Source organism: Antrostomus carolinensis, unplaced genomic scaffold (genome assembly GCF_000700745.2).
Source record: "Antrostomus carolinensis isolate BGI_N321 unplaced genomic scaffold, ASM70074v2 scaffold9397, whole genome shotgun sequence".
NCBI classification, from domain to species: domain Eukaryota; kingdom Metazoa; phylum Chordata; class Aves; order Caprimulgiformes; family Caprimulgidae; genus Antrostomus; species Antrostomus carolinensis.
The window spans coordinates 7740-21517 of NW_010325394.1; the positions used below are offsets into that span (position 1 = coordinate 7740).

General features: G+C 38.0%; 1 protein-coding gene across 1 annotated transcript in view; it reads left to right on the top strand.

Moving 5' to 3' along the window:
* Positions 1-4854: 4854 nt before the first annotated feature.
* The window catches only part of USP24 (ubiquitin specific peptidase 24), a gene marked incomplete at its 5' end in the record, with an annotated part of 52197 nt that continues 43273 nt past the window's right edge, over positions 4855-13778 (top strand). Inside the window, 8 exons of the mRNA XM_029085764.1 lie at positions 4855-5020; positions 6018-6085; positions 7558-7701; positions 8895-9017; positions 9898-9933; positions 10517-10582; positions 12112-12177; positions 13126-13200. Of these exons, the coding sequence (XP_028941597.1) occupies positions 4855-5020; positions 6018-6085; positions 7558-7701; positions 8895-9017; positions 9898-9933; positions 10517-10582; positions 12112-12177; positions 13126-13200 (744 nt within the window). The remainder of the gene's footprint in view (positions 5021-6017; positions 6086-7557; positions 7702-8894; positions 9018-9897; positions 9934-10516; positions 10583-12111; positions 12178-13125; positions 13201-13778) is intronic.

Genomic DNA, 13778 nt, shown 5'->3' on the forward strand with positions numbered 1-13778 from the left:
TCTTACTCCTGTGATTCAGTTCTGGGTAACAGAATATCCTCCTTTTTGGAGTTAATTAAAAGAAAAAAGAATTGACATGCAGGTGTGAAAGTAAAAGCTGCTTTAATCACTAGTCTGGCAGATAGAGGGACTGTCGAGTCATGACTTCAAGATTCACAGCTTCTCCCACAAATTGATGGACATGGTAGATCAGAGAGCAGGGAAACACTCTGTTTTTATGGGTATTTGATGTATTTCTCTTACATTGCCTCCACCTGAGCACCTTGCAGTACTTTGTAATGCTGGGGAATGGTGCATCAGCATGCTGTGGCAGAGGGAAGTGTCGCTGCTGTTGACACTTGGCAGCTGGGGAAGCTGAAGCATCGAGAAATTTATTTCCTCATTGTTTCTTAGTATGTCTGTGATAAAAACTGAAAGGTGGACCTAGAATTTTTGGCTTCTAATTCTGGCTTTAAGTTTTTTTTTTTTTTTATTACTGCTTTTCAGAGAAATTAAATTTGGTCCCATTTGTGGGTACATAGTAACAAAATATGATTTTTTTTTAACAATACAGTGAAGCATCAAAAATCTGGGGTTTTTTGCTATAAAATGGTGGTAATTTTGTGAAAATCACTTATTAGAGAGCCATGAGGTGAAGGAAACTACTTGATCTGCTGGTATCTTGAAGTCTAATGCTGTTGGTTGTTGAAAGAATCATGACTTTGGGGTTCTGTTTTGTAAGTTATACTAGGTTCAAGAGCACATAATGTGACTTAGCTGTGGTGATAATAAATTCTGTTGGTAGCCTTCTATCAAAATTAAATTAAGAAATTAACATTTGACGGTAATTTCATTACTAAGACTACCAGTTAGCATCAAAACACTCTCTTAAACTCCCTTGTTATTTTATGTAAAGTGAACAGTGTGGTAAACACCAGGCTTTAGTTAAACAATATTTGAGTTAATTAGCTGAATACTGCAGGAATACATTTGGAAGCTTTGAACTGTGACCTTTCAGCAATTAAAGTTAATTTATATTTCACTTTTTGTGTGAGGGCTATTATTTGTTCTGTGTTAGTTTTCCATGGAAGGTTTTATACTACAGACTTATGCAATGCTTTATTGATCAGATATTTTAAAATTTTTGTTGATTTAGCCTTGCAGACAACTCTGGGAGGTGCCAGGTCTCCAGGGTGAGAATCTCGAGGCTGTTCACGTGAGGATGTTTCTCTTGGGAGCCTGCGTGTGTGTGTTTGGACTTAACTGCATTTTCACACCATGAAAAAAAAAGCCAGAAGAGTCGAGTAATGCTGTTAGAATGGGGGGATCTTCAGGGCTTTTTTGTAATAAGAGCTCTATCAGGAGGCGTGGAAAATGATGGTAAAGGTTTGCCAGCAAGTGTTTTTTAGTCTCAAGATCTTGGCTGCAGAATGGAGAGTGGTCACAGGATGTTTGATGTGCACCACAATTTTCTATCTCAAAAAACAGATGATTCTTAGAGACTTTTAAACAGTTTATCTTTGGATAACCCATTGACTGCCAGGAATAGTTTCTTTACTTTTTACTGTTCTGTTGGTGGAGAATATCCCTACAAATCCTTAACATCTCGGGTGCCAGTCCAGTCTTTTCACCCAGAATTGCATAGTCCTGATTTAGGTCATCATCAACTGGCAGACACCATTCTTAAGTCATCTGTTTGAGGAGACAGAGGGAGTTTCTCTATATATTTAAAAAAGGAAAAAAAAGAAAAAGTATGTAATTTCCAAAAAAAGAGACACAGAAAAAACACTTTTTGTGAGGCTGATACGGCCTCATGTACTATTTATTTTCATGTGTAGTGTATTCTTTCTTTAAAAACTTTTATTTCACCTCTGGACCCGTGTCAGTAGAGTCTGTAGTGACAGTTCCTGGCTCCTCAGTTACAAAGTCTTATTTGTGTCTACCTTTTCAGAGCTGTGATGTGTTGCATTTGTGAATGTCAACAGAGCAAGATCCTCAGCCTGTGTGGGTGAGTGAGGCAGCTTCACATTGTGCAAGAGCTGAGCTAACATTGCACTCGTTTAGAAGTTGGATGGTGAACAGTTGGGGGTTTTTCTTGTCCACTAATTATGAAAGAGCAGCCATATATCTTTAGACATCTTTATTCATACTAGGTATTTGAAACAAGATTCAGTCTGCAGTAATATAAGCTGAACACAGCAGTAATCTCCAAGAAATGCAGGGTATTAAATTTATCATTGATTTGAAGGCGAATTTGAGTTTTACACTACCTGGGCACTTCCTTGAGACTGTTTCAGGTTTCACAGTAACTGTGAAGCTACTTGTATGTGATATGTTCCAAAATTAATAAATAATTAAACTTAATTCTTTCCAGGTAGGGTTTTAGTAGCAAAGAGCTGAGAAGCAAGAAGACTTGTTGTCTCGTTAGTGGAATGTGCCAAAGCTGTGCTCCTTCAGTGCAAATAGTTCCCGTTGTTATTAGGGCAATATTCCCAGTGCTGAACCTGTTGTTATTTCTTGTGTAAAAAACCCATGTTTTCACTAAGTTGTTGGTAGACTCAATTCAGCAATAAGCCAGACGCATCCTTAGTGCAATTTGTGATAATGTCCTCGTCTGTGGGAGCCGAGTGTACAGTGAAGAGCGTGTTATTTCACTGTTTTCTCATGAATTTCCATAATATTTCAGGCACTGGGAGTCACTTGTGTGGAAAGAGGTAAATAAAGAGCAGCATTGCTTAGATGCAGATGGGGAAGCAGAACAGGTGGAGTTTTTCAGCAGCAGTTGAAGGTCTGTGCTGCTGTTCAACTACATCTCTTAAACTAGTGTTAGCAGTGGATATTTTTATTTAATGTCAACACTTTCCTCCAGGGAATGGAGCAACTGTAGCTCAGTTACTGTAATCATTTGTTGAAATGGTGCTTTCCTTTGCTACAAGTCTGGGCTGAACTGAAATGTGGGACTTAGCAATTGGGTGTTTACGTTATACTCAGTGTACTGTTATTAGACTAATCATTGTATCCTGTGCTGCTACTGTAAGGGCTTTTTTTGTAACTGCATGTTTATTTTCTACAGGAAATGGGTTTGTGTTCTGCATGAATGTCCTTTACAAAAGCTGTAAACTTAACTGTTGTTTGTTTAATTAGTGCAACAAGATATTTCCTAGGAAACTTTGGGTTTTAAATGCTTTCAGTGTCTTTTCATTTAGACCTTCAAACTTCTCTTTCCAAAACTTGAAGTATTTGACCAGGGCATGTTTTGCTAGATGTGAATTACATTCGACTTCCATGCACAGTACTGGATCAGACAACTACAGTTTCAGAAGTTGATATTCAGGTCTGTTAAAGTACAACTTCCCATAATGACAAACTTGGGACTAAATGTTTAGTAGAGGGTTGGGGGAAGGTGGCACCTTACTTCCCAAACACTGACGTGTTGGGTTTTTTTCTGAGCACTATTTGTGTTCCATTCATGTAAACTTTACTGCTGCTCTCCAGAACCTGTTACTAAGTCCAGCCACTGTGCTATTGTCACCTGCACCAGTGACCTTTAAAGGATAAGCTCTATACAATTGCTGTTTCCTTGGCTTAATATTTTTGAATCATTGTGAAAGTGAATTTGGCACATTTACTTTTTAATAAACAGGTCTAATCCTGCAAATAGCAAGTGCAGAGAGAGAGAGAGAGCTGGAAGCACAGTTGTAGTCATACACTGAATTCATTCTTTATATACCACGTCCTCCTGAGTGCAGTTCTTTCTTTCAGTTTATTCCTTTCTATTTGTTCCATTCGCTTTCCTGACGCTGTTTTTTTAAACTCTTGAGTGTGTTTCCTGCTTGTCCTTACTCCCTACATGTCCCTAGCTTCTGTCTCAGGGGGATCTTGCTAGCATCACTGCACTTGTGTTTTCTTCTGCCTCTGACAGTTGCTCCTGGTTGCTGCCAGGCCTGATGGAGACATTCTGTTCTTTCTTCTGCTGCTGGAGTTGTGAAGGCAGGAAAGTCAGTCCATGTGAACTCTTTGACGTGTGGGGTAGCTAGCATCTATGTGAGGTTAAAAAATAAACAAAAGAAAATAAATGGGTAACTTGTCTGCTCTTTAATTTGGCGCTCCTGAGGCAGTTACCTCATATGGCACCTAGCAAAGAACACGGGGCTAATTCTGTGTCCTGTCTGTACACAGAAATAGCCTCTGTTCAGTGGCACTGGCGAGGACACCTGTAAAGCTTAGCTGCAGACATCTGCTTGCTTTTTCCCTGTTTGCCTTCCACAGCATTTTCCAGTAACTGCTTTTGACTTCAGGAGGAGGAGGACAATTATAGCTTCCTTGCTGAACATCTCTATTCGAGATGTAAATTTGTCTTTAGATAATTAGCTAGTAAAAAAAAAATAAAAATCCTGATGTACTGGATTAGTGTCTTGTGTTTCTTAACGTGCTGGGGTGAGAGAGTGGTGAAATTGGCCTCCCTTGGAATAAACTATTCCATATTCTACAGCAGTTGTTGAACAGAGGATTAATATGGAGATCTATGAAGATCAAGGTTGGTACTCTACAGTCTCACAGGGACTGAGTACTTATCACTTGCCTCTAGAATCTGATATGCTAAGGAACAAGATTTGCCACTTAACTAATTGCTAACTAATTGCCTATTTATGTAAACATAGTAGTTATCACCTACACGAAATACATAAAGGTATGTAATCCCTTCCATTCAAATTGCAATATTAAATTCTACTTTGAAAAGCACAAGCAGCCTCAGGGTTGAGAATTTGCCATGCTTGTTACAAGCACAGCCACTTTTTCTGAAGCTTCTAAATCCTTTGAAGTGTCTGGGAGAGATAAAAATTGTTTTACTTGAACTTTCCTTTTTATTCACAGAAAAACGATGAAAATGGTAATTGCTCTGGTGAAGGTATTGAGTTCCCAACAACTAACTTGTATGAACTGGAGAGCAGAGTTTTGACAGATCATTGGTCCATCCCCTATAAGCGGGAAGAGTCTCTAGGCAAGTGCCTAATTGCATCCACCTACTTAGCAAGACTAGGTAAGTTCTCTTTCTGCACACAGAAAGATTTTGCTGTTCAAAGGGTTTCATAGACAGTACGGTGGGCAGTTGAGTCTTTCATATTCATCTTGCAGTTGTTTACTTAGCACCCTTCAGAATGATCATGTCTCTGTGAAGTGGTTAACATTTAACTGTTCAACCCAATGCTGTAAAAAGAATGTCTGTCTCTCTCTTTTTCCCCCTTTAATTCGTTTACTGAAGCTTTTTTAAAAAGTGGAGCACATGTTTCTTTATGTTCTAATGATTGTAGGAATTACTGTTTTTCAGAGCTGAATTACTGACTCTTTTTTTCATTGTGCTGGTTATTTTCCATGAGTAAAAACAAGCTGTCAACTAAATCCATGCTGTACCACGCTTGTGTAACTGGCTGTTTTTCCCTAGTGAAATGCTTATACTGCATTAGACCTGAATTTGACTTTTCTGTATTCAGTACTTTGGCTGGGGTTGAGAGTGTTACAGAGGCATCGTGCCCAACAACTGGTATATAATAAGAGTGCAAGATAGTTTTTCGGTCGTGCCAGATGACAGACTACAAGGGGGTTATAATCTGTTGGGGGAATGGAAGTTGCTAGGTGGTTCTGGTTTGCTTCCCTGTTTCTTACCTGTGTTAAAAGAGTGTACTTAGATTTGGCTTTGGGTGGAGGCTGCGAAGCATTAGAAATGGTCTGAAGTTAGTAGAAGTTACAAAGTATAAAGGAGGAGTACTTGTGGTGCTAATAATGCTTGAAGAAGTTATAAAAGATGAAACATTGGGAAACTTCTTATTTCTAAAAGGCAAGTTCTCTTCACTCACTTTTTTTTGTGTCTGAAAAAGCATGCTAGTTATGAATGAACAGTAGCACATTACATTTATATCTGCTGTTTTTTGTTGGTGTTCACAAAAACTTGCAACAAGCTCCCTGAGATAATCTTTAAAAGCTTGGGGTTTTTTTTAAAAAAAAAAAAACTTTAAAAAAGCACTCTCCTTTCTGTAAAGGTCTTTCTGATTCTGATGAGAATTGCAAGAGGTTTATGGACAGATGCATGCCTGAAGCATTTAAAAAGGTAAGTAGGTAAACTGGAACAATTTTTTGTGTTGTTCATGATGGAAATAGTGTCTTGTAACTTCAGTTCTTGACTTCAGAAACTATGGTAACTAAAGAGTATGTTCTTAGGTTAAAATCATAGTCAGATTATTTTCCTAGACTAAAATCATACATAGACTTAGATTAAAATCACACAAACTCCCAGTTCTGCAACTCTGGCCAATTCTGGCACATAGCGGGGGTTTTGTTGTTGTTCCTTTTTTTTTCTCTCTTAAATGAAGAGCTCTGTAGTAATTAGTGGAGCCCTTGGACACAGCCATTAATGGCAAGTTCAGAATCAAATTTCCTTTAACTTTATTCTTTCTGCTCCTTCTTTGGAGGGCTGCTAAATTGTTTCTTACCTCTTTACATGATGTGTTTAGATTTTGTCTTTCCCCTCAGTGCTTAATGCATAATGTGCCTCTCTGGCTGTTCTTCTCTGGGTTATTGTGAATTTTCTCTACAGAGCTTCCTAAACCAATTTACTTCCCACTATTCCACCCATTTTGGATACTGCCTAAATTTCTTGCTCAGTTTTTAGACCATATGTATAAAAATATGTATACACCTTTTTAAAAGTTACTGACCCCTAATTTTAAAATACTGAGAATATAAGTATATTTAAGGAAGATATAAATTTAAGGAGAAAATTCTGTTTCTATTTGGCTATTAGAGTAAGAGCTTTACATATAATACTTTTAAATCACTGGTATTTTTTGCATATTAAATAAACAGTGTAGATTGCTCCTCCAGAAGGGTAATCCATAGAAATCTAAGTTCAGACTGTGCTGAATTACAATTCGCTGAAATATTTGCAAGAAGCCCTCTTGCTTCTTCAAATGGTACAAAAAGGAATTGTATTTAAAGTACTAAGCTTTTCAACTGCTTCTTTTCAGACACAGCTAGCAGAAATTTGCAGATGGGAGCTTAGTGTCCTTTATAAACAACCACATTAGACCAGATTCAAAGAACATGTTTCAGTAGGTGGGAAAGCAGCATTAAATACCTCTCTCTTCATGGTACACGTTCTTTGTTTTCTAATAGAAACTGCTCAAAAAGTGTGAATTGGCAAACAGTTATTACAGCTGAATCAGTGCAGTTTTGTGGCACGCCTGCTTGGTGATTTAATAGTTGTAGCTTCAATCTACAAACAAATTAGTTGTTCTTTGCAAAGGTTACGGCCTTTATTAGTGTGTGGAAATGGAAAACAGTTTGCTACATTTTATTTTCTGTCATAAACTGTGATTGAAGGTGTTCTTTAGCGAAATGACAAATTTAATTAACTCTTATGCCATTAGTGCAGGAAGAGCATCTGAAAAACACACCAGACAGTGTTCAGTACACCCTAAGGAAATACTTGCTTTGGAAACGTTCTCAGGGTTGATAGATTTATCCTGTTTTGTGATTGTACTCAAACTTCAAAAAGTTTTTTGTTTTTTTCCTGTTTTTTAGCTGTTGACATCCAGTGCTGTTCACAAATGGGGAACTGAAATCCATGAAGGAATATACAACATGCTTATGCTGCTAGTGGACCTGGTTGCAGAAAGAGTAAAACAAGATCCTATTCCTGTGGGCCTGCTCAGTGTACTCACAATGGTATTTGACTCTTTGATGCAGTTTCTAATATTTGGGTATTTGGCATTTTGTATTTATGCAGCTTTTTTCTCTAACTATATTGAAGTTGTAGTATATTGTCTTACAATCTGCAGCCATTGCTTGATTTAATTAACTCTTATGCCATTAGTGCAGGAAGAGCATCTGAAAAACACACCAGACAGTGTTCAGTACACCCTAAGGAAATACTTGCTTTGGAAACGTTCTCAGGGTTGATAGATTTATCCTGTTTTGTGATTGTACTCAAACTTCAAAAAGAGTGCTGTTCACAAATGGGGAACTGAAATCCATGAAGGAATATACAACATGCTTATGCTGCTAGTGGACCTGGTTGCAGAAAGAGTAAAACAAGATCCTATTCCTGTGGGCCTGCTCAGTGTACTCACAATGGTATTTGACTCTTTGATGCAGTTTCTAATATTTGGGTATTTGGCATTTTGTATTTATGCTGCTTTTTTCTCTAACTATATTGAAGTTGTAGTATATTGTCTTACAATCTGCAGCCATTGCTTGCTGCAGATTTTTAACATCCAGTATGCAATTCATAAAGGGGTGAGTGTTGCTAAAAACTTTTGAAAACTAGCACTCTCAAAAAAAAAAACATCACATCTGCTATCACTTCACTCTCTATGTTTTTAAAACTGATACTTTATCTCCCCCTTTATACAGGTATCCGGCTCACATGGCTGTTGGATGTGGGAAATGGGTTTAAGCTGAAAGAGGGCAGGTTTAGATTAGATATTAGGAAGAAATTCTTCACTGTGAGGGTGGTCAGACACTGGCCCAGGTTGGCCAGAGAAGCTGTGGCTGCTCCTCCCTGGAAGTGTTTAAGGCCAGGTTGGATGAGGCTTTGAGCAACCTGGTCTAGTGGAAGGTGTCCCTGCTGATGGCAGGGGGGTTGGAACTGGATGATCTTTAAGGTCCCTTCCAACCCAAACCATTCTGTGATTCTGTGATTCTATGTTGTCCATACAGAATGGAAGCTTCAGAATGCTTTATGCAGTGAGAACAGAGAGGCAGGAGCAGGGGTCTTCTGTTAAACTTTCTTTTTTGCTAGATCTTTAACTGTCATCCAGGAGAATGTTAAACTGAAACGATCAGACATTATCAGGACAAGTTTTAATCTAAGATTGACATAAGCTCTGTTTTTCATTGCCATGGGCTTTTCTTTCAAGGCGTTTAACCCTGACAACGAATATCATTTCAAGAATCGAATGAAGGTATGCCAGCGAAATTGGGCAGAAGTCTTCGGGGAGGGGAACATGCATGCTGTCTCACCCATATCCACTTTCCAGAAGGTGAGCATGGCCATGCCCTAAAACCTGTTTTTAGGGTAGATGTGTTTCTCTTAGAAAAGATTGCTTGATTAGTAGGTGTTTATAACACAAGAAAGCTTAAATGTGTCACCAAGAGTTACAGCAAATAGATCTTCAGTGTATGTTGGTCTGTAGAAATGAATTTGTCCTCTCAAATTGTCCCAGTTCTCTGTTAGAGGCTGGACTTAGAAATTGGTGTACTTCCATGTCTAACATATCACACAATCGGATGGGTAGATCTGTGGTATCTCAGGACTGACATCTGTTTGGCTGTTGAGTGTGAAATGACCAGGATAACTGCAGGTGTACAGTTCTAGCAGAGAATTCATGCTTTTCTAACAGACAAGGATAGGATATCTTCAAGTCAGACATGCTGGCAAGAAGGCAGTTTTTGGGGTTTGCACTGTCTTGTCACAGTTGTTCCAGATGGGTGGGTCTAAAAAAAGAAGCCTTGGTGGTGGTGTTCTCTCCTTCAGGAAACAATTTTGTGGCCATAGAGAGAAAATTCTACATCTGATGCTTTGGGAAAGGTTCTTTAGTAATGTTCCACACTGCTAATGTGCTATAAATATAATTGCTTGTGAGTCAGCAGCCCCAGTGCGTACTGTTGCCACAGCACGTGGCCAGTGATGTCAAGCAGAGTCCAAAAAAGGATGATGCTAATGAGAACCTCCCAGAACTCCAGCTACACGCTTAGTAACGGAGCTGTTACAAACACATTGCTGTTTTCTTTGAAATAATAGTACATGCAACTGGGGTGTGGGTTAATGGGCTGAATGTGTCTGTCAAATCTTTTTCAGAAGACAAATATTTAGCATTGATTGTTGCAGCCACTAATTTGTTAACACTTTCATTTTTCAAGGAACCTCATGGGTGGCTGGTGGATCTGGTAAACAGGGTAGGTAAACGTGAACCAAGCAGAATTTTTATTTGTTACTTGAATTCATTTGGCTTCAGAGATAATTTCTTCTTCCCCTCCTTGCCCCTGACTTGTTTTTCCACTCTTCACTTTTGTGACAACTACAAAAAAAAGTTGTTAAGATGTTAATCCTGCCTACATGTAGGGAAGGAGCCTTGCTAAATAATCTTGTTGAGTTGCTGCCTTCTCCCTTGAGCACCTTTACCCTAACATGGTAGCTATGACTAGAGGCAACCGAGAGCTCAGCTTAGGCTGCAGTGCTGTTTCCCAGTCAAACATACTAGGCCAGTCAGCTCTTGTTATATGTGGTCTAGCTTTCTTCCCTATATCCATTTTTACCTAAGACAGAGTTTCTAGCTTGGTGTTTAAACTGGTGCCAGGTATAATTTTACTCTGCAGTGTGCCTCTGAATTCCCATGAAAACATAAAGCTTATGGTGCATGTGATACTCCACAATAAGGGATACTTGTTGGCATCCCAGGAACTCTCAATGGAGTATTTTTTGTAACAGCTTATTTAAATACTATAGTTCACTAACATAATACTGATTATTTTATTTCAGTTTGCAGAGTTGGGTGGATTTTCAGCAATTCAGTCCAAACTCAATTCAGAAGATATTGAACTTGGGGTAAGTTCATCTTCTGTCAGGAGACTTCTCCCTTTCCATTACACACTTCACATAGAACCAGTAGTGTCCCTTCTGGTACTGCTCCTCCTGCCTTTGCTTTGATACCAGAACAACGTTTCCACAGAGCCCTGGAGAAATGAGGCTGTGCTTAAGAATCCCAACTGAAGAGCTTTTGAGACATCACAGAAAAGAGGAGGGGTTAGTGTACCATTCTGGCTAACATTCAGCCTTCCAGTTGGATATCAGTCAGTCTAATTTCACTGTAAATTCAAGAGTATTTCCCTGGTTTTCTGTTTACTTCCACTGTAGCTGCATTTGGCTGCAAGTGAATTGACTTCTGTCATTTATTATAGAAATCATTACTTAAGGGAAAAAAAAATCCTTAGGTAGACATTGTCTAATTCTAAGCAACTTTTCAAGAGCTGTATCAAAAACTGACTGGTTCAACAGTTCTAAACTATTTTTGCTGACAAAGCCTAACTTGTTTAGTTTTAGCTTCCTAACCTGTATTCAGGAGACTTCATAGTCTTTCAAGCTTTGAAGAAGGAGGCTAGGGGAAAACCATTTAGAATCTTGTCCTTTAGTATAAAATCAGCCTGCTTTCAGTGAAATGTCATTTGGAGAAAATTAAACTTCTTTTCTTGGGATATCGATATTTGCTACTTTATAAAGATACAGGGTCACATATGAGGGTGACAGAAGAATAAGGAAACTCAATTTAAATCCTGATACTGCAATAGAAACTTTGATTTTTGTTTAATGACTAATAACTGCTTGCTTAGGAAGAAAGTCTTTTTCAGTATCACTTAATTTAGGCCTTTGATTGCAGTGGTGCACACTCAGTTTCACAATTCTTGATCCAGTGTGAGAAGAAACCAAGTTTTATTTATTGGTGAACAAATGTATATACATTTAACTTTTTGATGGTAGATATCACTTGAAAATCATAGAATCATAGAATAGTTTGGGTATTTAATCCCATACATAGTTTGGGTACTATGGTTGTATAGTTTGGGTACAAAGTAAATAAGAATAAAATCATGCCTTGAAGAGATCTTGGCATGTATATGACATGTTTTCAAAAGCTTTCTCCCACGTAATGCTGTGGGGAAAAAAATTGCTGTATGGCTTTAAACTTAAATCTTGTATTCACACCTCTCATTTCTGTAGAGAGCAACCAAAATGTGATGTGTCCCTTCCCATCTGTTTACTTCTCTGACTGAAACAGGATTAGACAGAGAAGACTGAACAGGATGATGAAAGGACCAAGATTAGTGAAAACTGGAAAGGCATTTTTTTATTTCAGGCAAAAATATGTAACACACACTGTATGCCATAGAGTAAATCTCTTTCCTGAACCACGTGTTGTTGTAAAGGAGTTGCACACCAAAATCAGTTTGTATGAAATGACTGGAAATCATCCTGTGAGATAAATCATGCTTACCTTCATTTGCCTTCTAAGGTATAGATCACTAGTTCTGGAAAGATCTCTTATATCTGCACCTAAATACTTCTTGTATTTCTTTCAGGCAATCTCTGCATTAGTTCAGCCATTTGGAGTTTGTGCAGAATATCTTAACTCTTCTGTAGTACAGGTAAAATGCCTTTGTTATGAGTTCTTTTCAGCAAATAGTAAAACCTTGAAATGTGATTGTAGTAGTTTGCTCAAATGTAGATGGAGGTCTCTGTGTTAAAGTAGATCTTGGGCAGCATGGTATCAGAAAGACAGCTACGTTAGAACCTCTTCTTTTTATCATAGAAATTTGAAAAACCAGAGGCCTGAAAATGAGTTTATAACTGTTGGTGTGAAACTGTTCACTAATTCAAAAAGCCTTCAAAACTCACTTTGCGTAGAATGCAAGAATCACTTTGAGCATCCTGAGGGTGGTGGATAGAGGGCTCAGACAATGTTCAGATTCATTTTCTAAGCACAGTCATCTGTAGTCACTTACCTACATCTGCATCAGTGAGAAGCTTTGCCACTTCCATTAGTGAGCTTCATCAGTGTAAAGCATGTGGGAAAAGAGGCTGGCCCAATGGATGGCTGTTGTTTTAAATTTAACTTTTTGGCTGAGATCAAGCACATGGACATGAGAGTTTACACTGGAAAAAACTGTGATACAGGAAAAAAATTAACCATGATGTATTTGTGCATGTAAATATACCCCAGTATTCACACTTACACTCACTAACAAAAACTGTCAGTTTAATAAGTGACTGAAAATCTTTAATTGAAGAGGAGGTAGTTAAGAAGCCACTGGGAGTCAGAGAGGCAAATGCATCTGACAACTGATGCATTTTGAAAGATCTGTTCTGTTCTTTTTTTTTAAACCTCTCTGAAATGGCTTCTTATTCTAATTACTTCTTTTTCTGGATGTGCCTAGGAGGATTGTTGTACGTATGTTGTAGGTGTTGCTTTATGTCTAAGATAATTCTGAGTTCTCAGCTACATATTTCACTTTGCTGCAGCCAAATTTTTTGAGTAATGTAATTGATTTCAGGAAACGTAAAATGATTGTCATGCCTTTTCTCATGTTCTTTAGCCCATGCTGGATCCAATCATTCATAAAATGATTAAATATGTACAGAATGTAGAAGAGAAGGACTTGAAAGACAAGGTAATGTTTTATGTGTTAAATATTTAGGAAGAACTTATTGTGTGTCTTGGAAAATGTTGTTTCTAGCAACGTATAGTAGAAAAATAGCTTTATTTTCACTGACAAAAATACAGCCTGTTCTGAATTCAGACTGAATGACATAGAATAAAAATACATTTACCCAGTTGCATTCAATGCCCTTTTCAGTAGATATCTGATGTTATGACCCATTTCGAAATACTTTACTGCTGTTGCTATCAAATATGGTTTTGTTGGTTCCCTTCTGAAGTGTACAGAATGCTCTCTTCACTGACTGACTTGAAGATGCTTGCTATCTTGCAGTCTGCTAATTTCTTAAAACTTGTGTGTGTATGACTGTTGCATTAGCCATTTGTTTCTGAGAATTTGCTAAAAGTTGATAAAATTTCCATGTAACTTGTGACTACTTCCTGTATTACCCTGAATTTGGCATTCAATTCTATTAAACTTTTGAGTGTTAACTTTTTACTTAGACTTAAATTGTTAATTGTAAACTGGAAAGTGTGCATAGGTTGTGTAACTACAGAGGAGCAATGTAGTGTACCAAATCTGTAGCAGGA